This window comes from Notolabrus celidotus, chromosome 5 (assembly GCF_009762535.1).
Source record: "Notolabrus celidotus isolate fNotCel1 chromosome 5, fNotCel1.pri, whole genome shotgun sequence".
Taxonomy (NCBI): domain Eukaryota; kingdom Metazoa; phylum Chordata; class Actinopteri; order Labriformes; family Labridae; genus Notolabrus; species Notolabrus celidotus.
This window is the reverse complement of record NC_048276.1, coordinates 19,137,378-19,163,107: the sequence shown is the minus strand read 5'-3', so window position 1 is coordinate 19,163,107 and position 25,730 is coordinate 19,137,378. Positions and strand designations below refer to the sequence as shown.

At 39.1% G+C, this 25,730-nt stretch overlaps 2 protein-coding genes across 3 annotated transcripts; one reads left to right on the top strand and one right to left on the bottom strand.

The window, feature by feature from the left end:
* Positions 1 to 57: 57 nt before the first annotated feature.
* Positions 58 to 3,760, top strand: cenpv (centromere protein V). 2 transcript variants are annotated; one of them, XM_034683017.1, is made up of 6 exons: positions 58 to 181; positions 2,026 to 2,167; positions 2,254 to 2,346; positions 2,610 to 2,679; positions 2,779 to 2,893; positions 3,413 to 3,760. In XM_034683017.1, the coding sequence occupies exons 3-6, from the start codon at positions 2,255 to 2,257 to the stop codon at positions 3,583 to 3,585; spliced, it is 450 nt and encodes a 149-aa protein (XP_034538908.1). In that variant the 5' UTR covers positions 58 to 181; positions 2,026 to 2,167; position 2,254; the 3' UTR covers positions 3,586 to 3,760. The 2 variants fall into 2 exon arrangements, with proteins under 2 accessions (XP_034538908.1, XP_034538910.1); XM_034683019.1 differs by lacking the exon at positions 58 to 181 and adding an exon at positions 1,626 to 1,886.
* pigl (phosphatidylinositol glycan anchor biosynthesis, class L) lies at positions 3,589 to 25,132 on the bottom strand. The gene is made up of 7 exons (XM_034683016.1): positions 24,832 to 25,132; positions 23,181 to 23,280; positions 11,277 to 11,367; positions 8,641 to 8,708; positions 7,543 to 7,574; positions 5,680 to 5,813; positions 3,589 to 4,391 (listed from the first exon to the last, which is right to left on the bottom strand). Exons 1-7 carry the CDS (start codon positions 25,112 to 25,114, stop codon positions 4,263 to 4,265), a joined length of 837 nt encoding a protein of 278 aa, XP_034538907.1. The 5' UTR covers positions 25,115 to 25,132; the 3' UTR covers positions 3,589 to 4,262.
* Between the last annotated feature and the right edge of the window lie 598 nt (positions 25,133 to 25,730).

Sequence of the window (25,730 nt, the reverse complement as noted above, 5' to 3'; positions counted from 1 at the left end):
GTTTGTCTTGAATAAATAGGCGTAGAGATAATATCTCGACATATCCTACGCCGCGGATGAATACCTCACTTCACAGTGCCTTCAGAATGTTCTGGAACATGGTAGCAACAGGAACCTTCTCCGAGCATCTGATTGGTTAAAGGGATTGTTTGTTTGGCCACTGATTGGTTGCCGTGTTACAGTGAGTAATGTTTAATTGCTGTATTGCGTTTATGAGTTAGATTTTATAACAAGGTTTCGTTGAATTATACAACACTCAGAATCTAGAGTCTTGTCGCTTTATGTCAGCTTTCCCCTTGATGACAATGCAACCTTCGTCTTACAGTACAATTGAATCTCCATAATTATCCACAAGATTCAATACCATCCTTGTTTTTTTTGCAAAAAGAGCGCATCCGGTCCTGATAACAATGCATTAATGGGACATGTGGAGGGGTCGTGATCAGTTTGGAAGTCGGCTGACTCCCTGCGAACGTGTCCGTGGCAGATGGAAACATGCTCAGTAAACATGTGCACCCAGCTGTTGTGACAGCAGGGCTAAGTAGCCTACTTGACGAAAGGACCAGCCATGCTAACTGACCTCCTTTTTCCTCCTTCACTCTCTATCCACATCAAGTCTCTTTTTACGCACACTATCTTTATAAAGAACACACTCATCAAATGTTGCCATCCTTCACACTGATTCTATATAGCTAGCCTGATAAGATTGATTCTGGTTTTCTTGCAGTCATAACTAGATGGCTGTATGGTCATAACCTTAATGTAGAAAGTGATGTTGCCAACTACAGAGACCATATTTGGGTAGCCCATGGATATATTGTTTCATATGTAGGCCTCCATTCATTGACCTAAATTAATTTGGCCGATGTCAAATGGCCTTATTTTAATCTAGGTGTTGTGGTTTAATGCATGTGTAAACGTTTGCCTAACCGTTACACTTACAAGCTGTTTTGAGAGTAGATTTGACAAGACACCACAAAGTCACTAAACATTTTGTTCACTTACATGACAAAATATAATCTTGTTCTGGCCTTGTTAACATGTTATTTTACAGTGCTAAGACTGAATCAGGTTTTTAGATTGTAATGTAGACGTTATGCACGTTTCAGATTGGTTTCAACCTTCCCTGGTAACACTTTGAGTAGTTTATCACATGCCATATTGATAAGATATTATTAATTTTATGTCACGTCACAGGCAGGGCTTGTTCTTGTTCTGGTAAGCATGACTCCTTTTTATTGACATGACGTTAGCACCTAGGTGATGCTAGAAAGTTCATTGAAGTAAAGCAGGTTATGTTTGTTGAAGAAATTCAAGCAAGCATTTCCATTAGGCATAATGATTTTTCACTTATGTTACTACTGATTAAATATACTGATGTATAAGTCAGGGGTCTCCGTACAAAAACAAGATGGACAGAACAGAAGATTCTGTATTGTAAAATGTGGCACAGAGCAGTTTTATTACACTGTGATAATGTGAACTAGGTTGAATCAAAAGGCAAAAGCTCAGATGATGGTCCTTAACCTCCTTGGATACTATTTTGGGGTCATAGATATAATACAGTTCATAGAGTCCTTATTCATGTATTTGGGTCACGACACTCCCTTTCCTCACCCCTCCAGCACGCTGTCATATGACACCCACCCCATGATGCAGCAGCCAGTACTTTCCAACACAGAGCTGGGTGTCTGGCTGAACTAGTTCAGCCTCTGAGGAATGTGTTTGTGCAAGTCTGTACTTTGCCCTGCCCCTTACTTGGAATAATGATGGCTTGACTCAGTGTTCCAGGAAAAACAATCTCTATCGACTGAGACAAAGACTTAGCTGAGCGCTAAGGCAGTTGAATCTATCAACACATGAAAAGAAACAAACATGTCTTAGAGGTAAAGACCTGTGATAATTCAAAAACACTTTTATAGCTCTGAATGGGTCAAAAGCATTAGTAGGGGAGAAGCTTTGAATGTTAATGCAAGTGTTATCTGTGATGGACTTTGACTTTTGATACTGTGCTTTCTTCGGCAGGGTGATCAGAGCTGTTTTGAAGAGGGTGATCAGTTCTATGTCAACTGGTTATACAATAACAAGTCAAACGGGTTTGACTACTTTACTGAGAGAGATACTCAACCCATGTTGTTGACTTTGTTGGAATTAAAGGGTTTCTAAGGTGAGGCTTACAGTCCCCCAAATACTCCCCTATCAACATTTATATTAATTACAATGCTGAGTATTTTTTTGTTCTTGTTCTTACAGCATGGATCTTGTCAAACATACAGGAGGCTGCCACTGTGGGGCTGTTAGATTTGAAGTCTGGAGTTCCCCAGACATCCATGTTTTTGAATGCAAGTATGTATTATTAAATTTAAATCAATTCTCATTTCCAAATAGTAAATGTTTCAACCACAAAGAGACAAAAGCTGTGTGAGAAAGGATTTAACTTCAGAATCAGAAATTCTAATTTCCTAATTGGTAGTCAGCCAAAAGAGAAAAAAATACTGGAAGGCACACAACATTTTAAGCTTTGGTATAAAAATATAAATTTCCAGGCTAGCTTCAGCTTATTTTGTTGTATGTAAAGGAATTAACTAATTGATGTTTTTTTTCCCCAGCTGCAGTGTTTGTACAAAGAAACAGAACCATCACTTCATTGTGCCAAAGAGTAACTTAAAAATCTTACAGGTAAATGAAAATCAAGCAACTTTTAAATTTTTTTTTATATGACCTTGAAATCACAAGAGCGTTTTAAGTGAATCATTTGATGTAATTTTTCCTTTCCAGGGGTTGGAAAATCTGACCACGTACACATTTAACACTCACATTGCTCAACATACCTTCTGTAAAACCTGTGGGGTTCAAAGTTTCTACTCCCCACGCTCCAACCCTGATGGGTACGGTAAGTTCGCTCACTAGTGACACAAGTCAGTAACACTATCTTCATGTGTTGTAAACAGATTTCATCACTTCATCGTGTTTACCATAAACTGTGGTTGTTGTGTTTCTTCACTAAGTTTGCTCTTTTATGCCTTGTGTTATTGTGTTTCTAAAAAAAACTAATGGTATTTTCAGAGTGGGAGTTAAACAGATAATGATAAATAAAAGTGATATTAGAAAACTACAAATGCATCTTAACATTTGGCATCATATTACCTCTAAAGCAAAGGTGTAAGGGGAAATTCCCAGGGACTATTACTCTTTTTTTTTAAACTTATATTTTATTTGCTTTTCTTGATGAGGTTACATCAAAATACATTATACAAACTTTGGTGTCAGTTAACAAAAGTCAGTTTAGCCTCCTTTAAAATAGTCCATTCTCTTAAGACTTATTGATGGGTCATAAAGTGAGTTCACCTTTTCCTGGGACTATTACTTTTTGATTCTATGAAAATTGATAAGCTGTTTTTCCTCTCCCCAGGTGTTGCTCCACATTGTTTGGATCCAGGTACCATCCGCAGCATCACAGTGGAGAAGATTGATGGGCAAAACTGGGAAAAAAGTGTGCTAGCTCACAAGACCATCAGAGACATGTCTAAACAACATGTTGTGACATGTCCTCCAACAGAGACACAGCTGAAAGAAACAGACTGAAACTGCTAACACAAATCAAACTCTTTAATCTAGTATATCAGTGGTGTATCAAGTATATCAGAAAAACTGTACAGTGTTTTCAACAATCTTTAAAACTTGCATGAAAAAGGTTAAAACCTTGGTGTTGTTCTATACAGTGTAAAGACAGAAAAAATAAAGAGCGTTTTCACAAGAACTTTGTTGCTTTTACTTTAAAGTAACTGTCAGCTTCATTCAAAAAAGGTTTTTAACACTAAAAATTCAGGATACTGGAGCAAATATAGTATTGAAGAAATCTTTGGTCCCGTGAGCAAAACAGCTAACATTTGTAAACAGCTACTAAATCCCCTCCTACCACAGAGTACTGAGGCAGTCCGTTGGCTGCATTGGAGTGTAACAATCAGTGCATGTTGAATGAGTTAACTGAGTAGATCTTCAGATTATTTGGTCATTGTGGGATCCTTTGTTCTATTACTTTTTTTTGATAGGTTACTCTCTACTGGAAAACGTTACTGAAACTAATTTTAATTCCTGCATAAGCAAAACAATGTACTGTTGTTCCTCATAGATTTTCCAGTAAATCCAGTCACAACAGAACTATATTGCTATTTGCAGACATTTTCTTAGTTCGGTCTAACCACAAGCTTATAGTAACTGAACAGCCAGTTGAGAACCTAATAGAGTTGTATCTGCTTGTGTCAATAGATCTTCAGGTTCTTTGGTCCTTGTGGGATTATTTGGAAAGTATTTATGAACATGTACCGGGAGAAGGCGATGTAGAGGTGACGAAACCACAGGAGCTGAGTGCGATGGCAAAACATAGCTGCCTGAAAAAAAAGAGGGTGTGAGAGGTTACATCAATGGATATTTAACAACCAACAGTGGTCAAAGCCTGATGTTTAATAAGTGCTTTAAATGACAGATGAGACATCATTTCAAACCTCACTGTCTTACTCATCTGTCTTTTTAAGAGAGAGCTCAATATATGTATGCCTTCTTTAAGTCTTTGTCAGTAACACAGTTTGTTTCATTCGCTTATAGAGTTTTATCTACACTTACTCAGTTCCAATTTCAGTTCACATTTGAAATGAAAACAACATATTATGATGAGCCACCAACTACTTCATTATGACATTAGTGTTAGATGTTAGAAGGCCCGAAAACCAGTATCAGTGATTTGCAATACAACAAGAAGTTAGGCGTCCTATGTATGCAAGAAATATACTTTACATGATGGTGGCGAGGATGTATCTGAATACTATCATTAGCATTCGCTGTGTAAAATGCCTTGTTATAGCTTAAAAATAGCTAATGTTTCCTCCAAAAGGTTTTTAAACTTTCATACAATCCATTGTATGCTGACATGCTCTTTAATTATGAGTGATTAAGAGACAATATTGCTACAATTCCCTGAATTTAAATTCCGAACACAGCATTATGACTTACTGACAACATTTGAGCCTCTCACCATGAGCCAGTGGAAAATGACAAAGAAGTGAGCATGGGGGATTTGTACATGCTGCCTATTTTTGTGTGTGAATGTAGTTACAACTACGTGAGTATAATATCTAGATTAGTGTCTTTCCAACACCCAGCTAATGCCCCACGACAAAAGGCTTGTTACTCACCACATCCCCCAAAAAACAACCTAAGCACACCTGCCCTATTTCAAATAGATGTTGTCTTAATTCCATGAATCGTGGAATAGTAACGTTAGCTTGGTCAAAGGATTTATCTGAAAAAGGTTTGAATGTTTCCTTTAGGGAGTTGGCCTTGCAGTTTAAGTGCACGCCACATGTACCTCGTCCATTTGCTGCATGTCCCCCCCCCCTCTCTCTTTGCAGTCTCTCTACAGATGTTCTATCAATAAAGGCAAAAATGTCCCAAAATATAGCTTAAGAAAAAAAAAGCTACTGGCCCTTGAACATCAAGCGACTTTGAATACCAAGAAAAGTAAGAATTCAATTGAAAAACTGTACTTTGACTTTCAGTGCTGTTGTTATTATTCGTGTGTTTGTGTCCCTGCCCTACTTCTTGTGTTGCACTGGTATCTCCTGTATCTTTTTTTGAAACCTTTAACAGTCATAAATATAGTCATTTAAAAATCCAGCTTACTCTGGCTTTCTTGTAGCCCTGTGAACCTATCACACAGCTGAGACACGAAGGCAGCAGCAAGCTGACGGGAAGCTCCAAGAGGGAGATGTACTTCCTGAAGAGGCCAACGGTCGTCAGGGAGAGCAAACAGCAGTCTGGGGGAGCAGAAGGAGACCCAGTTAGCTGTTAATATGTTAAACACTGACCTAAGGGGCAGACCGTAATCTAGGTCACTCTTTCAGGTTATTCTGCTTTTTGAAATGCTTAGTTGTGAAAGAGCCTCATTTACACAAAACACTGTCAACTCTTTTCAGGGCAGTGTGATTAGTACTTTGGCACTACTTTGCTGGAGTTAAGGTGCTACTTAGCAATGTCAGAAAAGAGAGGGGCATTTTGAATTTGTCTGTCACCTTTTTGTACCATGAAAAACTTTCTTAAGGTCTCAGTAAAAGCAGTTAAAATGCTGCTTCCTCAACTTTAAACTCCTTATAAACATCATAAACTCTATTCAGGGTGTGAGGGAAATGAAATTTACACTTCAGTTTCAAAAGGAGAAGATGGATGAATACTGAAAAAATGGGACTGCTATTATCCTAATGCCTTTTAAAAACATATTTCCCTCAGTGTACAATACGTACAGTGACGGTGTCTATTTTATTGAACTATCTATGTTTATTATGACTAATTAGAGGGAATTTGGAATATCCTCAGAAGTTCTAAATTATATCACAGAGCGTGCGTGCGCGCACACACACACACACACACACACACACACACACACACACACACACACACACACACACACACACACACAAACACACACACACACACACACACACACACTCTATCTGTATGGAGCTAAAACTTCCAGCTCTAACCTTAGTCATGCAGCATAAGCTTGTGAGGCACGAGAGGCTTAAATTTGCTGGTAGTGTGCAGTGAGTCTTGCTGTTCGGCCAGGTGAGGAGGCTTATTACAATCACGTTGGGCCTAATTCTCTGCCACCTCTCCTCGAGGCCACAGCAAGGCCAGCCCAACAGGTGAGGCGTAAACGCAAGGTGATAAATAACCAAGAGTGTAGATAATGACACACACCTGCTGGGCTCACTGCAGACTAAAGAGGACAACCAGGGACAAAGTCCCTTTGTCCTGAATAAAGATAGTGTGCTGGCTGACGTGGTGCTGTTGACGTGTTCAACATAAGGCAACAGTTGAAATCTCACATATGATAAATAACACAGACCCTGTTCTGCTGCTTTCATACAGTGTTTTCTATGCAAACATTAATGTGTGTGTGATCTGTGGACTTTTATGTTTACCAAACTAGCAAAGTACTGAGCTCGGGGCCTGTTGTAACATATCGCCCCCTCTTTGTCCTACTTTCCTTTCACTTCTGTTTAAAAAAGGTAATCAGAGGACCTTTCAGTAGAACCAAATTTGCATAATTAAATCTATCTAGGTGGAAATTAAAAGACAACACTAATAGTTTCTCATTTAGGAACATTCATTTCGATCTTCATCCCAAAAATGTTCTTTTTATTTTAAAATTATTTTCTTTTGGATTATATTTTGTTGATTTGCTCTTAATATTTTCAGTTTATTTTAGTTTTGTATTGTCTTGCACTTATATTCTTATTACTCTTGCTAAAGAAAAAAGAGTTTTCAGTTGCTGTTTCTAAAATACAAACACTAGAGTTTCTACCTATAGGCCCAGAAGTTCAGGAGACAAGCGTCATACCTCCATTTTCAACAGAGGAGGGAGCTGTTCATTCACAAAGCACACAGTCGCACAAAGTCTGATGGGGTATTTTCAGTACTTTCCAGGGTTGACAAAATGCAGACTGGAGAGGAAATGGATGCATATGTTCTATGTGTGGAACCTACCGTTGGGTACTTGTCCAGTGGAGGCAAGATGGCTGAAAGTGAAAAAGAAAGAATGTAACTCACTGAAAACGTCAATGATGCATACATTATTGTCAAAAAGGGGATTAAAGATTGTTTTTGTTTTTTTACTCTGATTACAACACCCAAGGGGAAGAGGTCTATGACTGTATGCCTGCAGGAAAGGCTATGAAGTAACAGTCAAAGCTAAGTTATTTATCCAGCTGTGTTGAATACAAGAGATTATATTTTTAAGTATCAAGAACAGGATTTTATAACTACTTTTTCATCTCATTTACTTCAAGTCATATCAGAAAAACAGTCAAGATTTCCCCCAAACTTGCATTTCCTTATGAAATACCTGCTAAAATGTTGATAAAAACCTGAACCTCAGAACAATCCATTTGACTCTGGAGCTGTGTGCAAGTACTGCACAGCCCCTCTGGCTTGCCGCCTAATGGGAATCATGAGATGTACTTTAGAGGGCTCACATCTTATCAACAGATGAGACTCACAGATGACCATGAAACTCCATGGCTAACATGGTAGACAATTAAAGCACGAGTGCAGTATGGGGACAGCAGAGTATACACATCCCTGTGCAAAACACTTTTTCTAACCAACAGTCTGATGCAACTTGCTCGGTTGGCCTCTCCAAAACCAGATCTGCCCTCCCACCTCACCACTTCAGGGACAGGATTTACGGCTGCTCTCTGGGAGCAAAGCCGAGTGCCTCTGAGGACTCTGTTTGGATGACCTCTCAGCTATGTAACAGACCGATTCTGAAAAACATGCTCTGTGTGTGTGTGTGTGTGTGTGTGTGTGTGTGTGTGTGTGTGTGTGTGTGTGTGTGTGTGTGTGTGTGTGTGTGTGTGTGTGTGTGCTGTTGTGGGGAAACATTTGGAGAGATGGATGTTGATGTGAGTCTAAATTCTCTGCATATTCATGGATGCTGTTCAATGATTTTGGAGAGGGTTGGTTGTTGTGTGCATGCTTACACCACACAATAACCCAGGGGATCTTTACGTTGAAGAATGTAAAAAGGAAAGTTTGTTTTTATTTATTTTTGACAGCAAAGCCTTTAAAAGTTCAAATCAGTACCTGACAGCTTTATAGATGGCTACGTGATTGGCATGGCCGCTCACTCCTCTTCCATCGAAGGTCAGCACCTGAAACAACAAAATATCTCACTGTGTGGTTGAAAAGCTGAAATAAGGGCATCTAAAAGTGAATTTCAACACTCAAAAAGTAGAACATTTTTGTGGATTAGTTGAAGGGTTTCTGTATCTGACTGTGGAGCTGCTTGGCAGCTGACAACTGATATTTAAAAGCCTTTTCTGTGAGCATGCTTTCACACTGAAGGAAGGAAAGGAAGAAAAGAAAGCGGGTCAAAGGGAAAGAAAGTGTGCTGGAATAAAGACTTGGCATTTTCTTCGCTGAGTAACTTTAAACCTTTCATTCTTGCTGTCTTATTATACGTAAAAGCAACAGGATGAATGGTTAGCACATATGAACATGGAAAATACACGTATAGAAAATATTTGAGGCCTTTTATGTTTTTAACTAGTAATGTGTTTTACTTTGTTTTGTCCTGATGTCTGTTGTCTATGATGTTCTCAGTTAGTTTTCACTGGGTTTATATGTAAAGGTTCCAAGTAAACATCACATACAAGATCTTTTGAAAGAGAGATAGACTGATGTGGATTTGACATATTCCTTACTCTAAATGTTGCTGAGGTGTGATAGTAACCCTTGTAACTGAAAGTCAAAGGCAATGTGAAGAGTTTTGGTGTTGTGTTGATTCTGGTGACAACTTTGGAGGAAATTGAACGTTTTCCCAGAATGAAGACTAAATTTCCCATGAGCACCATCACCAACTGTCAAAAAGATGTGGCTCTTACTTGCATTTGATGTGGAAGTAAATGAATAAAATGCAGGTCTTTTTGATACTTCTTGGTTAAAGACAACTTTTGCAGGATGACAAGTGATGGGGAAATGCAGTGATCAGTCGCTAGGTAAAATTGTTAGCTGTAGTGAAACAATGACAAAACGTTATAAACTCGGAATTATAACCATTAGTTAGCTTGCAAATGTTAAGCAGACGTACGTGAGGTCCGGTGTCCCAATTAATGTCTGAATACGTACAAATGCACATGGTTTAATTTTGTTATCCTCAAAGAGCAATGTTTACACATGGAAGCATCTGTCCATAGTCATTTTGCTCTTTTACTGAGTAAAGCCCTGCTTGTAGAGCAGAGACAACTTATGGCTTTTTTCTAATTCTCATCAGCCATGATGACACCAAACATTATGTACAATTAAATCTATTTTGAGAAGAAAAAAGCTCCTCCTGCTTGCTAACTTACGTCCCACCGCCAAACTTTATTAGCAAAGTCCTGAACATAGACTCTTTTGAGCACCCTCAGTGTCAGATATTGACTCAGCTTTCTTGTGAAAAATAAGACCACTGTCATTGTTATTTGTAATGTTGTCTGTTCGACATCAACAAATATGGTCATGCAGCTATTGTTTTTTCTAATATCTCTACTTGTATTTGTTTAAGATTGTCTTAGGTTAACAGGATCATTGTACCTTGTTAAAAAATCTAATCATATGTACATTGTTGATGCCACTACAAAAGGCGCTCATATATGTATCTGTCACCATTATTGTATAATCCTGTGAATGCTAATAAAAAAAAAGAAAGAAAATAAGACCACTGCTCTAAAATCCAGTTTAAAGAATAACCAGCCTTGTCACTGATAATCTCATTTTATCATGTAGGTCATGAAGAGCATCAGTACAAGAGTGACACTATTTCAAAATCAGTTACAAATTTATCACAGTGCCTTTAACCACAGAAAACACATGAGCTGTGTTGCATCACTCCTGGCATCTGTTCAGTAGTAGTTTGTTTTGTAATAATGCAAAAAAAAGTAAGTATGAATAAAAAGTGAAAGAATGGCATGGCATCAGGTTTTGTACTTTTCATTGTACATTATTGTTACTTGATTGTATCTGAGTGTTTTGCTGAGTTTATAAAAGCAGAGAAGAGATGATACTCTGTCCTAGTTTTTGGTCAGGAGGTATTTTCCTCTGCTGAGCCTGACAGGATGGGAGGAGACGTGTGTTTGTTTGTCATCTTTGATCAGAAAAAAAGATCAGCTCAGACCGTACTAAGAACTCAGCTCCATGTAATCACTTTATTTTTGTTTCTTTTGCAGCACCACTTTCTTTATACCAGAGTGTTTGACTATTTTTACACTGTTTGAGAGAGACCGAATGGAAATTCTTTGATTCTAAATTAGCCACATTCCCATTAGCTAATGGCGCATAACCACAATGAGGCAGATTACAATCTCTCTGTAATCACAGAAACCCAAATCCAAACTTTCTTCTGCAGCAGAGACCATTTCCTCTCGTTTTCAGGGAGGCTCAAAGCACAGTCTGGGTTGGTCCAAAAGAAGCTGCGGCTGACAAGATTATTACACAGACCACAGAGAAACTGGGACAATGAGCGAGAAGACTGTGGTGACAAAACATTTGGTCAAAAACAAAACACAACAACACATGGTTTTTGTACACAGAGCGGTGGGGAGCTAGTGTGTTAACATCTAACAGGAAGTGACAGAAAAGCCACTGCTTTCAAAGGAAACAATTCTGGGTAACAGCACAGCACGTAGTTATATTGTACAATGTTACACTGTTGTTGCTTATTGTTATGGGTCTGAGCATACCATGTTGAAGGAGTTATCTCTTATGTGGTTCACAATCAAAGAGGAGACCAATGAGATGCTCCACTCTGCTTTGGGATCATCAGGAAGTTTTCTGCAATGCAAAGAAAGAGAACCTCATTCAGTTAATGTATTATTGCAACAACTGCAAATTAATGAAATACACTCATGCTTTAACTTCAAGTAAGGAGCGTTGTAAACAAACATAGGTACGCTGTGTGCAGAGCAATAGTCTTGTGCACAGTGTAGATTTAACCCTGCACTTGAAGAAAGGCTGTTTAGGAATGCAAACACAAGGGAGTGCTGGGAAGTCCAGGGGTTAAGGGTTGCAAGGCCCCCAGCATCATGTTCATCTGAAACTACAGCCTGGAGGAAACATGGAGCAGATGAAGCATACATCAAACATCACAGTTGGCCCGCTCAAGCTTTGGCCTACTAAACATGCATGTACTCACTTGCTGGCAGATTTTTTTATTCTCAGTTTCAAATATGAAAGGGTAGCTTTCTGAGATTCCCCTTGAAGTCATGAAACCAGAAAAGAAAACAATAAAGAGAGATAGAGGGGTTTAAAAATAATCAGGCAGACTCAGAGATGAGTTAGGCCAGTAGAGTTCACTCAAAGAGCAGAGACCTGAGGGTTTGAATGTTTGTTGTCTCTGCTTTATGTTTCTATTTCTATTGATACTTATACTTTAGTAAACTCACTGATCCACTCACACTCTTTCTTTTAACATAAGTGAACATTAGGGCTATCTTGTGTTTATAACATTTGTCATTCACTGATTTGTTTTGTCTGTTTGTGCTTTTTCATATTATTAATTTGTCATCAAATGTCATGTTGTGAATGTGGTTTCTGTTGGGACCTCCTTAAAAAAGTAATAGTAATCTCAAGGAGTTTATCCTGAAAAATAAATGATCAAAACATTAAATATACAGAAGAAAAAAGATTGTACCACAGTTTTAAACACCAAACTTTGGGGGTCTTATTTTTGTGACATAAGCATAATCATCAATGACATGTAACTGTACATTTAGGGAAGCAAATGGGTGTGCGTGTGTATGCATCTGTATGTAAATATAAGTGCATGATGGAGACAGATAGTCTGGTGTGTCATCAGTCGCTCCCCTCCCCTTGCTTTTTTTAACAATGAGCCAGGACAGTGGAGCTCGCAGAGGGAAGTGATGGATTAGGTCACAAATCTATTGGCTGCCAGTGATGTGAGGGTCAGGCTTTGGTGTGAGGGGTGCAGGGTTGGGTATGTCACGGGGAGGAAGGGTCGGAGGGTTGGAGGGTTCATAGATAGTTTGAAACTGTTTGTCATGGAGTGAATGCACCGCTGTGACACTACACGAGCACCCAATCACGGTGCATAGGGGCTGTGTGAGAGAAGTAGTTTTCACTGAATAAAACAGACATTTCAAAAGATATCTTATGAACTTTTTGTCATTCTTACATGTGGGAAACATCTCAACTTGACATTATTTATAAAGGAACATACTGTACATAGAAACATGCAGCTCAAAATGTTTTATAGTGGAAAAAAAGATAAACAAAAACAGAAATTTATGATGGTAAAATCAGAGCCTTAAGCGAACCCTCACACCATTTACGTAGATCTAAATATAGTTTAATTTCTTACATGGAGATGAAATTTGCAAATTTCTCACCAGATCTGACAAGTTTGGCGAGCTTTGGGGCATTTTAAAGTAGATTACTTTGTGTTTTATTGTGTAATAATAGAGAGAAAGAAGACAAGTATAATAACCCCCTGCAATGCGAGGTCATCGCACAGCATGGCGCTCTGGCTGAAATTGAAATCAATAAAACAAACTAAAATTGTTAAAAAAAATGGAATCCGACAAAAGCAAAAAACAGAGTTGAAAAAATTAAGATAAAAACTTGTGCTCTGAAATAATTCCAGACAAAAACAGCATTATAAATCAAAAAACACAAAACCACATGTTTTTTTCCCCCTTTTTCTCGTTCACTCTTTTGTTTTGTATTCATACAGTTTTTGGGAGAAGTAAAAATGGTACACAAGAGCAATTCAAACTGGAGAGAGAAAAGAAAACACAGAGCAATGAGGTCTACTTAAATAAAACAGTGTTACAGTTTTGTTCAACTCCTGCCCTGAAATGGAATCATACTCTCTGTTAAATACAGTTTAAATTAATAAAATACAAGCTAATGTCCTCATTTCTGCCAGACTGACAGCTTATACAAACTCAAATAGGGTTTTTGTGAGACTTTGGCCAAACTGCATGAATATTTAGTGTGAAAAAGTCAAGCTGAGGTCACATCTTCTCCGCACTGTAGCACAGTCTGTGTTTTTAAAGTTGCATTGCTTTCTCACTGTTGCATTTATTCATTTATCTTTACAGACATTTGCCCTGCAGATTAAAAAAACACAGCTAGCCTGCAAGGAGGAGGGCTGAAAAAAAGGAAAAATGAAGAAAAGATATAAGACACCTGACCTTTCTCAAGCAGGATGTAGGCTGACTGTCAGCTTCGCTATGGCAACCAAGCAAAATGTCCTAAAGTAACCTCTGCGGCTCCCCCTTTGTAGCTTTGCATGATGTCTAATTGCTTGCAGGCATCTGTATGCAGTGGTTGAACTTTGGCCCAGTAAGGGGATTCTGTGTGTGTGTGTGTGTGTGTGTGTGTGTGTGTGTGTGTGTGTGTGTGTGTGTGTGTGTGTGTGTGTGTGTGTGTGTGTGTGTGTGTGTGTGTGTGTCAGAGAGGGCTTGTTTAGTCTGGTCACGTGGACCACAGGCCTGTGAAACTGCCAGACTTCTGTCCACACAGTCAGATTATGTGTCCTGCTGGGAATGGCTGAGATGCCACTGCAGACTGACAGAACGCCCACAGTATCCCACTGTAATAAGGCAGCTACGACTACAGTAACAACACCAGCACACACATGTTGTAAACCACATTCATTCGTGGTTGCAGGTTTTTTTTTGCCAATATTCACCCATGTCGAGGTAAAAAAAAAAAAACACCAGGAAAACACTCGTGAAAATTAAGCTTTAGGGTGTTTTCACTGAAGCGAACTGTGCAGAGAAAGGGCATCTAATGTGACACAATGACGCTGTATATATGGAGGAGTGTCTAAATGTGAAAATCAACTGTTTGACTATGCAGAGGCCAGTGTGTGTGTGTGTGTGTGTGTGTGTGTGTGTGTGTGTGTGTGTGTGTGTGTGTGTGTGTGTGTGTGTGTGTTTGTGTGTGTGTGTGTGTGTGTGTGTGTGTGTGTGTGTGTGTGTGGTGCTGTGACAAATGCACCCAGGATAAAAGCACAGCCAGAGGTCAGTGGCAAGGCTGGAACATCTCACTGCTATTCACAGTGGCCTGCCATGTGCCTATAAATCAGCTTTGGTTATTTTTCCCTCTGATCGATGTATATTTAAACTTTGTGTAGAGATAGGGTGTAACCGCAATGAATATGGCTTTACTTTCCAAAAAGTGGTGCTTAGCTCTTTGTTTACATCCCTGCAGAGAATTACAACTAATCCAATTAAAAAGTGTTTAGTGCTTCTCTGAGTAAAGACTTTTTTCTAAACTCTGATATTCTGGAAAGAAGGAAAGAAAGAAATTGAGGTGTGTGTGCATGTGGGGAGGGGGTTGAGTTTGATGGATAATGTGATGAAGAAGTGGGACAGTTGGATTTGTGCAATGAGCAGCTCTAATGCAGTCCAGGGAGCAGACAGAGGTCAGCTCGGTGCAAGTGGGGAGGCAGTAGAGCGTGCTCAGATCAAGCTTGATCACAAAGGCCCCAACATGCACTGGGGCCCCAGATACTGTCAACACAGCTGTCCTATTCAGTAAGCATTAAAGGGAAAATCCTGTTGTAAAACAGAATTCACGTGTTATTCCTGTTATTTCACAGGCTACAGTGGTGAGTGAGAAAAGTCTCACACATTGATCAGTTGTCATGAAACACAACTCGCACTGGACTCTGGAAATCTGATGTCAATCAAAGACTGTAGCTTGAAAACAAAAGTCAAGTGCATGACACTGAGATTGTACATCTTAATGTACATCCATTCTGGGACTAACCATAGACTGTCTAATACAACGACTTAGTCTCTGTGATGTCACCCATTGGTTTCTGAAGCTGAGTTTTTAAGATGTTTGCCTGCAGTTGCCATATTGGAAATGCTGACTCAAACTAACTTTCAGTCAACCTACCATGAGGCAAAGAGGCAGAGTTGAGGCGGGCCCATAAACTGTATAAAATGTGGACGTAGGATCCGTGACGTCACCCATCTGTTTCTGAAGCGCTGTTTTGAAGCCAATCGTCGGTGGCAGACATATTGCTGCTGTCGAGCCAGTGTGACATAAAGAGGTTGGCTTTGAGCCTCCTAGCCAACAGCTACAGTGTTCCCGCCTGTCAATCAAGTCAGCTGTGCCTCTCATTGGAAGACTCATAATCTCAATATCTTCGAAATTGCCGTGTTAGCGGGCCTTTAGCATCTTTGCTAACAGCTACAAGATTGCTGTGGCCTTAATGATGCAAAACCTTTTGAACCAGGCTGTACACATGTCTATTTTTGCTGTAATGATAGTGTTTTTCTAATGGGCGGGTATATAGTTTCTTGAATTCTGGACCCAGCCTCTTCTGGACACTTGTGGAAATGCTGTTTTTGGCAAGTTTTTCAAAGTTTGTTTTTAATGTAACTCTTTTTGTATTAGGATAATTCAATGTATCTGCTGGAGTTTTGTTGTCAGCAATCTAGAAGAAAACTGTATTCATATTTACTGCACTCACGAAAAAGTCATTTAATATATTTCCCCCCTCACACCATTTTTCAGTTATTTCAACCCTGCATTATTTACATGCAGCTTAACACTCCTCTACGCTGTCTTTGTCAGTACATTGCTGTGTATCTTAGCAGGTTGCTGCCAACCTGTGGAGTACAGTGACAACATTAACAGGAACGTTCTGTACTCTTTACGTTACATGCATGAGTTACATTGATTATATTATATAGAGAGAAATCGCTTCATTAAACTACAAGAGGCCAAAAACTCAAACATTTTTGTGCATTAGGGTAAAAAAAATTATAAGAAGCACACTTCCTGGTTATTGTTTTGGTAACACAGACCATCTAACTCAGCCGGCATACAAACTATAAAAGCAAAGATTTTGAGCCATCACACTCTCAGGATTGGCTCTTTGTTTTGTTCTTTGATAGCATCACATAAAAATCTCAGTTCCTGAGCCAAGGAGCTCATTTTTATAGCTTCTGTGCTTGTTTTAGGCTTTGTGCTATCTTTGATGACTACAATGAAAGCCTTCAAAACACCAGAGATTTCTCTGGAGATCAGCTCAGTAAATGATGCATTTGAGCTGCACTAAACTCCAGTTTTTATCGTCTTACACATTATCCGTCTAAAGTCAGCATGGGTCTGTAGGAAAACCAAACAAACAGTGGTTTTGTTTCTGTTGGTCTGTACAACAGTTGTTTCCCACACTGCTGTAGCTAACTCTGGATCTAAATTTCCCTGAATCTCCTACAGATACCTGATTCCTAATGTTTGGGTGGATTAATACAACCAAAGGAGTTCAAAGTGAGGAATTAAAGAAAATGTAAAGTCATCGAACTGAATATTCAATTTGTGAGCTGACTGAGCATTTCAATTTTACACATGTTGATGTATTGAATACACCTTGTGGATTATTCCAGAGCTCAATTTTACCCTCCAAAGAAATCAATCTCAAAAAGTAGGTGCCGTTGGAGGTGCAGCCATAAAAAGTCTGGATGCTTTATAGTTGCATATTGTATTTATGGTCAGTTTAATGAGTACATATTTCACATATTCTTGTATTTACTCCATGTCGTTTTTATTAATACAGTAATCATAACTTGAAACAGTTCATCAGCAGGACAAACAGACTCAACTTCAACAGCTGATCTGTGTAACCTGTGTGCATGTAGGAATAATTGTAGGACCACTTATTACTAAGCTTTCTGACTCATTACAGACTGTGTTAATTACTTGATTACAAATACTTGACTAGCTGTTCAAAACCCAATTACCACAATTCTTTATTCTGAATAGCAAGGGCCACACTGAATAGCAAGGCCCAACATGCAGGCCTGCTGGTCGTACCTAAAATCTCTAAAATTAGTATGGGAGGTAGAACCTTCAGTTATCATGCCCCTCTCCTTTGGAATTATCTACCAGTCAGGGTCCGGGAGGGAGACACCCTCTCCACTTTTAAGAGTAGGCTTAAAACTTTTGAAGCGGCTCAGCTTGTAAGGTGCCGCAGAGACTAAATGGGGTTGTGCTCGCGTCTTGCCATTAAATCAAAATCAAAGTTCAAAGTAGGTTCACTATTTATTAACAAACACTCAAAATAAATCAATATCAAAAAAGATCGAAATAAACAATGAAAATGACGATCAACAAAAAATACTCAACCCCACTCACCCTCTATGTGTGTACCCCCGCCCCCAACTGAACAGGTAGATAAAAGGTAAACCACACCCATGAACCCAAAACCCGAAATGAAGTAAGCAATAAAAAAGGAAATAATCATGGTTAACGAATAAGATAGAAAATCAACATTATGGCCCCTACAATACCGGCCCCTAATTATTATGCCACAAAATAATAATTACATCATACGAGATGACATCATGCATTATAACATTTTAAATCGAACATAGTTACATTCTTCTTTCTGGAATGTTTTTTTTTTTTTTTTTTTAAAGTTCGAAAGTTCATTATTCAACAGTCCTTTCTTTCGCCTTTCGGAAATCAGTAAGAATGTTCAGTCTGGGAAGGTGTGTGCTTTGGGCAAGGGGCAAAGTCAAAGTCAAAAAACAAAGATAAGTCAGGTTGACCCTTTTTGATAACGCTTATAGTTAGAGCTGGATCAGGCTTGGACCAGCTTTTAGTTATGCTGCTGTCGGCTGCCGGGGGAACTGGCGCACTGACACACTGGGATCCTATCTCATCCCCTTCCCCCCAACCCCCCATCACTTACTTTAACTCTGCCTGCCCCATTGAAAGTTACTAACCATAGACCTTTCTGGAGTCCCTGAGCTCCATTGTCTCGTAGGTCCCTCTGAGCTGCTGTAGACGTCCTCCTGCTGCGGACGTTCTGGACTCCAGCTGATACGGACGTGCTGGACTCCAGCGGCAACAGCTTCTTCTACTCGTCTTATCACTATCACCTCTCTCTCTTACTCCCCTCTATCCCTCTTTCAAGGCCCAACTCGGTCGAGGCAGATGGCTGTCTAACATGAGTCTGGTTCTGCCTGAGGTTTCTGCCTGTTAAAGGAAGTTTTTCCTCGCCACTGTAACTAGCTAAATACTGTGATGTGCAATGCTCATGATGGATTAAGGTGGGGTCAGATTGAGTCTTATCCTGTCTTGAAGTTGGGTCTTTATTCAAAATTTGACATGGAGTGGTCTAGACCTCCTGTTTGTAAAAGCGTCTTCAGATAACGTTTGTTGTGATTTGGCGCTATACAAATAAAGATTGATTGATTGATGATGATTGAATGTAGACAACAAGATCCCATCAACATGTCGGTTCATTTTGTGTAAAGAAGTCGATTATTAACAAAGTTTATGATTTCACCTCTTCCTGTTGACAATGTGGCAAAAACATTAGTTTCCGGCAGCCTTAATAAACAACATGGAGGATATTTTTTATATGACCCTAAATTCATTTTGGAGAGCACAAACTTAAGATTGGTGGTAAAAGGCTGACCGGTCACCAGCAGAGAAAAGAAGAGAGAGGAGGAAAACAGCGATGGAAGTTAAATCACACAAGGATCGGCATGAAAACGACATCAATCAAGATTGAAGAAAACGGACACAAAGCAACCACAAACTGCAACACAGTATGGGCTTTGGTAGAGTTACAGGACTGGTTGAGTGGAAAGAAAAAATGCAAACTAAATCAATCACCTTTAAATCAATACCTAAACGTCAGCTAATGCATATCTTGAGTTGGCAGGCGGGTAATAAGCAGGTTGATGTATGGTGAGAGGTGGTCATCTGAAATAGAATCATTTTAGGGTGGACAAGACCCCTAACTTTAGGGGTCTGTGTATTTAGTTCTCGTGTGTCCCTAACGCTGTAGCGCAATGTGAAATCACACATTGGGACACCTATAACACTGCTGCAGGATCAAAGTTTAAGTCCAAAGATGTAATGATGGCGGAATGGAGGGAGCTGTTGTGGACTTGTTGGGAGCTGATATGAAGAGGGTTGTTGTCATATCAGAAACCGAGACAGATAATGTTCCCACTTATTCTAGCTTGAAATACAATAAATTGGCCACCATGTCAGTGACCAGCAAAGTCCCCGCTAATATCAGTATTGATACTGGTCTCAATATCCCACATCGGTCGATGCTTTTGTTTCTACTCTATTTAAGTTCTGAAAGTGAGAAACTTTCTTCTTTCGCAATAAAATGGTCAGTGAGAAAAACAGGGAGAGGTCAAGTCCAGGATGTCCATCTGCACATACTTGAGTGGAGAGGGTGAGTAGCAAAGCCAAAGTGTGGTTAGCCATGTACAGACACACAAAGAGAATAACAGCTCAGAATGACCTACATTAGCTGTGCTCAGAGGATTGCCAAAATATATCCCACAGTCCTTGGCAGTTGGCTTCAGCAGACATGGACAAGAGGGGCAGGAGGGGTTGGGGGTGAGGGGCTGGAACAGAGGGGGAGGGAGCCTAGTTGTAAGAGAGATAGAGAGAGATAGAGATAGATAGATAGATAGATAGATAGAGAGAGAGAGAGAAAGAGAGAGAGAGAGGGGCTGGGGCTCTCAAAGTGCTGATGATATGTGTGTTTTGGGCAAACAACAGAATACACAGAAAAGGAAAATGGGCTACACTCCAGTTCAGCAGAAGTGCAGACAGCACTGAGATCAAAGTTCAGCTGTATTCTGTGTGCACAAGATGATAAAACTAGGAAGTGTGCGTGTGTGTGTGAGTGCGTTTTCAAACACACACACACACATACACACACACACACACACACACACACGCACACACACAAACACACACACACACACAGACACACACACACGCGCACGCACACAACAATGTTCTCTGGGGCAGACAACCTGGGCCTGCTGCCAGCTTATTACTGCGAGTTCCAGGTTAGTGCCAGAGTTCATACAGCTCTCCTGCTGAGACAACATGTAGGGACTCACATGTAGGCGGCCCCACAGTTCTTAGAAACTCCAAACATTTTCAAGGAAAGCTGCAGGGTTGATCCAAAGGAAAAAAAGATAGCCCCCCTTTTTTAACATCACCTTTTACCACTACTTTCTCTGTAACTTGACCTTGCCAACAACCAGAGTCCGGATACTGAGAGTCTTACAGCTGCATCAACAAGCAAACAAAATGTAGCAGACATCAGAGGAGAAAAGTTCCACAAGACTTTGGACAGTGATAAGTTCTTGCTCTTATTTTGCTCACTGCTGAACTTGTGAGGACAATGTCCAAGAGTCAAGTTTGTTGGTCTTTGCTGTTTCTACAACAGCTGTTTCTAAACATCATTTAAGGCCTTCAATGGGGACATAAACTATAGTTTTTTCAGCATACAGTCACAATTTTACTCATCAAAAATCCTTTCAAGTATTTGCTTGTAGTCTGTAGTCACGATAAACTAGCATGAATTTGAATGTAGCATTTCCTCAGGACTCCGTCGAACCCCTATCCCCCCTCCCCTCGGAGCTCCGGAGTGCACGTGAGTTGCACTACGTCAACTCATGTCTCACTCAGCAGTACGAAAACACCAAAACATTATCATAGTGAAAGTTAAAAACACAAACAAACATGAAATGTACGCGCAGGAGGCGGGCAGAACGGCAGGACGGAATTTGATTGGTTTAATAATTTGGCTCCCAAAGGCAGGGATTGGTTGATGTTTACCCAGGTTTGCTCTGGCTGTAGAAAGCGGCTTTTTTTTCACTCTTTTTTAAGAACACATTATGTATTGATTGCCATCAGGACATAAAGAACCTTTTTAACAAGTATAACAAAAAGTGTATCTGACTACCAACCCCAGCTTTAAATTAATAAAAAATAAAAGACAAAGGTTACATTCTGCCTGTTCCTGCAACCATATTTGAATGTGAGACAATCTGCTTTGAACTAATCAGTCATATTTTCCTTTACAGCAAAATATTAGCGAACTATGGGGATAGAGGTATGGTAGACATGCTGAAAAGTTTCCATCAATTACATTTGAACTGACACTTTTGGTGCGTTTCCACCAAGCAGAACACTTCAGTTAAGTTCAGTACACAATTTGATATGTAATCCAAACAGATCAAAACATTAAACCATACAAGTATGAGGCTCCACCATAGACTGTATACATAATGGATGTAGTATTTGTGACGTCATCCAGCTGTTTCTGAAGCCCTGTTTTGAAGCCGATCGTCGCCGGAAGCCATATTGGAAATACAGAACTCAACCTAACTTCAGTCGGGCTAGTGTGAGGTAAAGAGGCAGACTTTGAGCCTCCTGGCCGACAGCTACGGTGTTCTTTGCTTTTTTAAATTTATGTGTATGTGGTTACCGGTACTTCAAGCCTCAAGTGGTCACTCGAGAAACTGCAGTTTTTAACACTTCCGCATTGTCTTCAATTCTCGCGGCTTTAGGTTGCCGCTTGGACTCCACCAGACGACTCTGAAGACCTGACTAAGCAGCTGCAAATAAGTGTGGGGTTGCATATTGATTATTTATCATTTTAACTGCATGAAGAGGTCAATTATTTTATGCAGTTAATAGACTACAAAATGGCTATAACCAGGTCTATAGTCTTTCTAATGTACAATGGACTGTTGTTGATTCTGACTCATCCATTTTAACTACTTAGGCAGACTGATGGCTTATTAGTGTAAACGACAGACTGTATAAAATATGGAGTTAATCTCAGTGATGTTACCCATTGTTTTCTGAAGGGAAGTTTTGAAGCCTGAGAAATGCTAACTTAACTTTCAGTCAACCTAGCAAGAGGCACAGAAGTGGAGTTGAGGCGGGCCTTCAGCCATCCCACTAACAGCAAAATTGTGCACGGCACGCCTCGCAGTCAAGTCAGCCACAAATCTAATTGTACAAAATCTTGTGTCAACTGTCTTGATTTTATGTTCCATTCTATATTGTATTTCTTTTACAAATCTAGCTGGTTGGTCTCTTTTAAAACGTATCTGTCTTATGATGTGGATTTTGGCATGGGCTACATTTCTCAAGATTGAAGGAGGCTGCTTGGAGTACACATCACAAGATAAATTAAATAAAGAGAACCTTATTCTCAAACTTACTCATAAAATAAATTAGATGAATTAATTATAGTTTCAAGATGCCTTCAAGACATGGACAAACTAATAAATGTAGGTACTGTAGATAGATACATGGATTAATGGGCAAACTCATTAATGTAAGCTTGGAGTTTGAGATGTTTTAGATAACTTTACGTTCAACAGCAGGGGAGGTCATAGCCTCTTGGAGGACCACTAATTTATTCCCTTGTGACACAGGGGTAATACATCAGATCAGGCAGATCAGCTCTCTTGTCTTGAGAGTGAATGGGTGTGATCCATGGTCAACCCTCTATTTGCTCTGATAGACACTGGGGGCGGTGAGGGGAATGAGGGGCTGCAACATGTAGGCACACAAGGATATGTCTGCAGAAATGATGGTAGCAAAATACTTGTTCATTAAGTCTTCTTTTAGTTAGTAATTAGTCTCAGTTTCTGAACACATACTGTACATTTCCAACATTTTTAACCCACAAGTGTAAATACTCAGCGGTGCAAACTCTTACAAGCCATAGCTGAATGTGCGCACTAAATATTACATGTGCACAGCTGATAAGTTGTAATTTATGTGTTATCTGTCTTCTGCAGATGGCTGCTTACTTATGGTTGATTATGGTGACTCTTGAGTCTGGTATCCCCAACACGGAACAGCTGTTGAGAAGTTCTTGTTTACGCAGAGCTCCTTGATTGTAGTAGTTTCCTGTATTGCAATAGGAGGACAAATCAAACTTTAGCCAAACAGTACTGAAAGGCACAACTAGCAAAAAGTGTAGATTCTGATAGGAGGCTCTACAAACGCAACATGGAAGTTAGTGATTTTAAAAGGTATAGTTTTACTATGTAATGTTATGGCTGTCTAAAGTATGTAAAGTTGCATTAAAATTAAAAACAGAGCTGTAGAAGTTTGAGTTGTTTTATTAATGTCCTCTAAGTTAAATCAGTTCGGCATACAAAGCCTTGGTGACATAGGTCAAAGCCTTAACTTTAAAGTTATATGTATACCTTGATGTCTCTATTAAGCTCTAAAAGGATCAATGAAAAAAATGCCTTCTGTTGGCCTTTTTACCATAACTGATTTGCATTTCCAAGCAGAGCTGGCTGCTAAGATAAGATAAGAAAGGATATTACTTTATTGATCCCCCGGGGGGGGGGGGGGGGGGGGGGGGGGGGATTCAGTTACAGCAACCCAGACATATGTACAATCAAGAAGAAGTTTCAATAAGTAAAATAAAATTAAATAAGATAAGATAAGTGAAAATAAAAATAGATATATAAAGCGAGAATACAATTAAGATATATACAATAATGTTACAAATGGAATTCAGATTAATAGCAGTAATTACAGGCAGTATTAAAAATGTTTCAGTAGTGACAGGTTGACATGGTGTGATTATGGTTGGTAATGACAGATTAAGCAATAAATAAAAATAAATATGGGTATGTAATATGACCATAGTTGTAGTTACAATAATAATGTAATATAACATAATACAATATGGCAAAGACAATTATATAATACAATACATTATGCATTATAATGCCAGCAGCAGTCAAGATATTCAAAATATTGTGAATTAAACTGTTTTATCACTAATAGTTTGTTTTTTCTTTATTTCCTTTCTGCTAGTCGTATGACATCCTCCCCAAACAAAATTTAAAAATACCAGGCTGGCTCTCTTGTCTCTTACATTATATGGCAGGGAGAAGTGAATCAGTTACTCGAAAAAATCTAAAGGAACAACACCAGCAAACAGTTCCTTAAAACTTGATTCTTTGCTAGCTATTATGCCGGAACACCATGATTTAGTCTGTAGAAACAGTATTTTTTCCAGCTCTGGTAATTTGTAGAATCATTTGATTATAAATATATATGTTTTATATAAATCAGAACGAATTCAAAGCGCCCAATCGACAGTTTAATGTGCAGGTATTAACCCTACGCAATCACCTGCAATGATGATGAAAATGCAACCATTTTACTGTATCGGTGTGGTGTTTGGTTAAAGTTTAAGAGAGCAACATCACTGAAAGTAAGATAATCTACATTGGTAGGACATGTTATTGTCATGCGGTTCATTTTCTATTATTTTGTAGTGTTAGCTGACGCGAAAAGCACGTGGATTAAATGAAATTTAACAACATAAGCAAGCAGCAAGCCACACGTTTATTTATCAATGTCACATCCCTCCAGTGACTTTTTAACTTACATATTAAGGTTATTAATGCAAACAATGGCATAGTGTCTTCGTACCTTCAGACAAACAGAGCAAATGAACGTTGATATTTAATTCAACCAGTCGTACAATCGTTGGCGCGAAGAACATGCATTCATCATCCGGATGAGCAGTCACGATTAAAGCTCTGATGTCCGCCCCGCTCGTTTCTTTGTTCAGTAAAACATTCATTAAGTTGCTCAGTAACTTTATCAAAGAGCGCCGATGTCGATAATATATCCATTTTACAAATATCAGATAGGATAATACTACACAGACAACCAGGTAACCACTCATTATTTTGTCCGTTACCGTAAACATTCCGTGTAGGGACGAACGTTTAAGTGCTTGAATGGTTCCACACACAAAAGAAGATAGCATTTTGTCAGCTGCAACCAACGATTAATCACAAACGATTTTTCTTGAGAGTCCAAAAAGTATCATGATCAAGTCCAGCAAAACAAAGGTATCCAGTTTTAGAAGGAGAGAAAGTATTTTCATTTATTGGAGTTCCTATCGCTACCCAATTAATGAGTTTAAATCAACTGGCAAACAGAACAAAATCAATTTAACATTTTTCTTTTTTTTGTTATAAGCGAGAACAAAAATCCGAAAATATAGCTTTTATTTTTTAAATCAAGCAATATTTGTAGTGTGGTTTAAGCATCCTGTTATGTTCGTTTCTCTGGAACAGCAATAATGTTCCTGGGTCAATTTGACCCGGGGCATATTCAATTATCTAAGTGTCAGAACCACAAAAAATCCCAACACACATTTTTTTAATGTAATTTTTAACTCCATTACTAACAATTTAGATCAAGATTTAGTGCAGTGGTGTTCTTTAATTATCACAGATCATGGTTCAATGAGGATAACTCACTCGTTCTTCATTAAAATTCATGTTAAAACTTGTTTTAATGTACATTGGAAATCCCTA

Bases quoted from the DNA above. Each gene is read 5' to 3' on its own strand.
- cenpv (XM_034683017.1), top strand. From the start codon at position 2,255: ATGGATCTTGTCAAACATACAGGAGGCTGCCACTGTGGGGCTGTTAGA. The intron at 2,680-2,778 runs GTAAATGAAAAT...TTTCCTTTCCAG, and splicing joins GTAACTTAAAAATCTTACAG to GGGTTGGAAAATCTGACCAC. The intron at 2,894-3,412 runs GTAAGTTCGCTC...TCCTCTCCCCAG, and splicing joins CTCCAACCCTGATGGGTACG to GTGTTGCTCCACATTGTTTG.
- pigl (XM_034683016.1), bottom strand. From the start codon at position 25,114: ATGTTTACGGTAACGGACAAAATAATGAGTGGTTACCTGGTTGTCTGT. The intron at 8,709-11,276 runs GTATGCTCAGAC...TTGTTGTTTCAG, and splicing joins GAGATAACTCCTTCAACATG to GTGCTGACCTTCGATGGAAG. The intron at 4,392-5,679 runs GTAAGCTGGATT...CTTTTTTTTCAG, and splicing joins AGGGCTACAAGAAAGCCAGA to GCAGCTATGTTTTGCCATCG.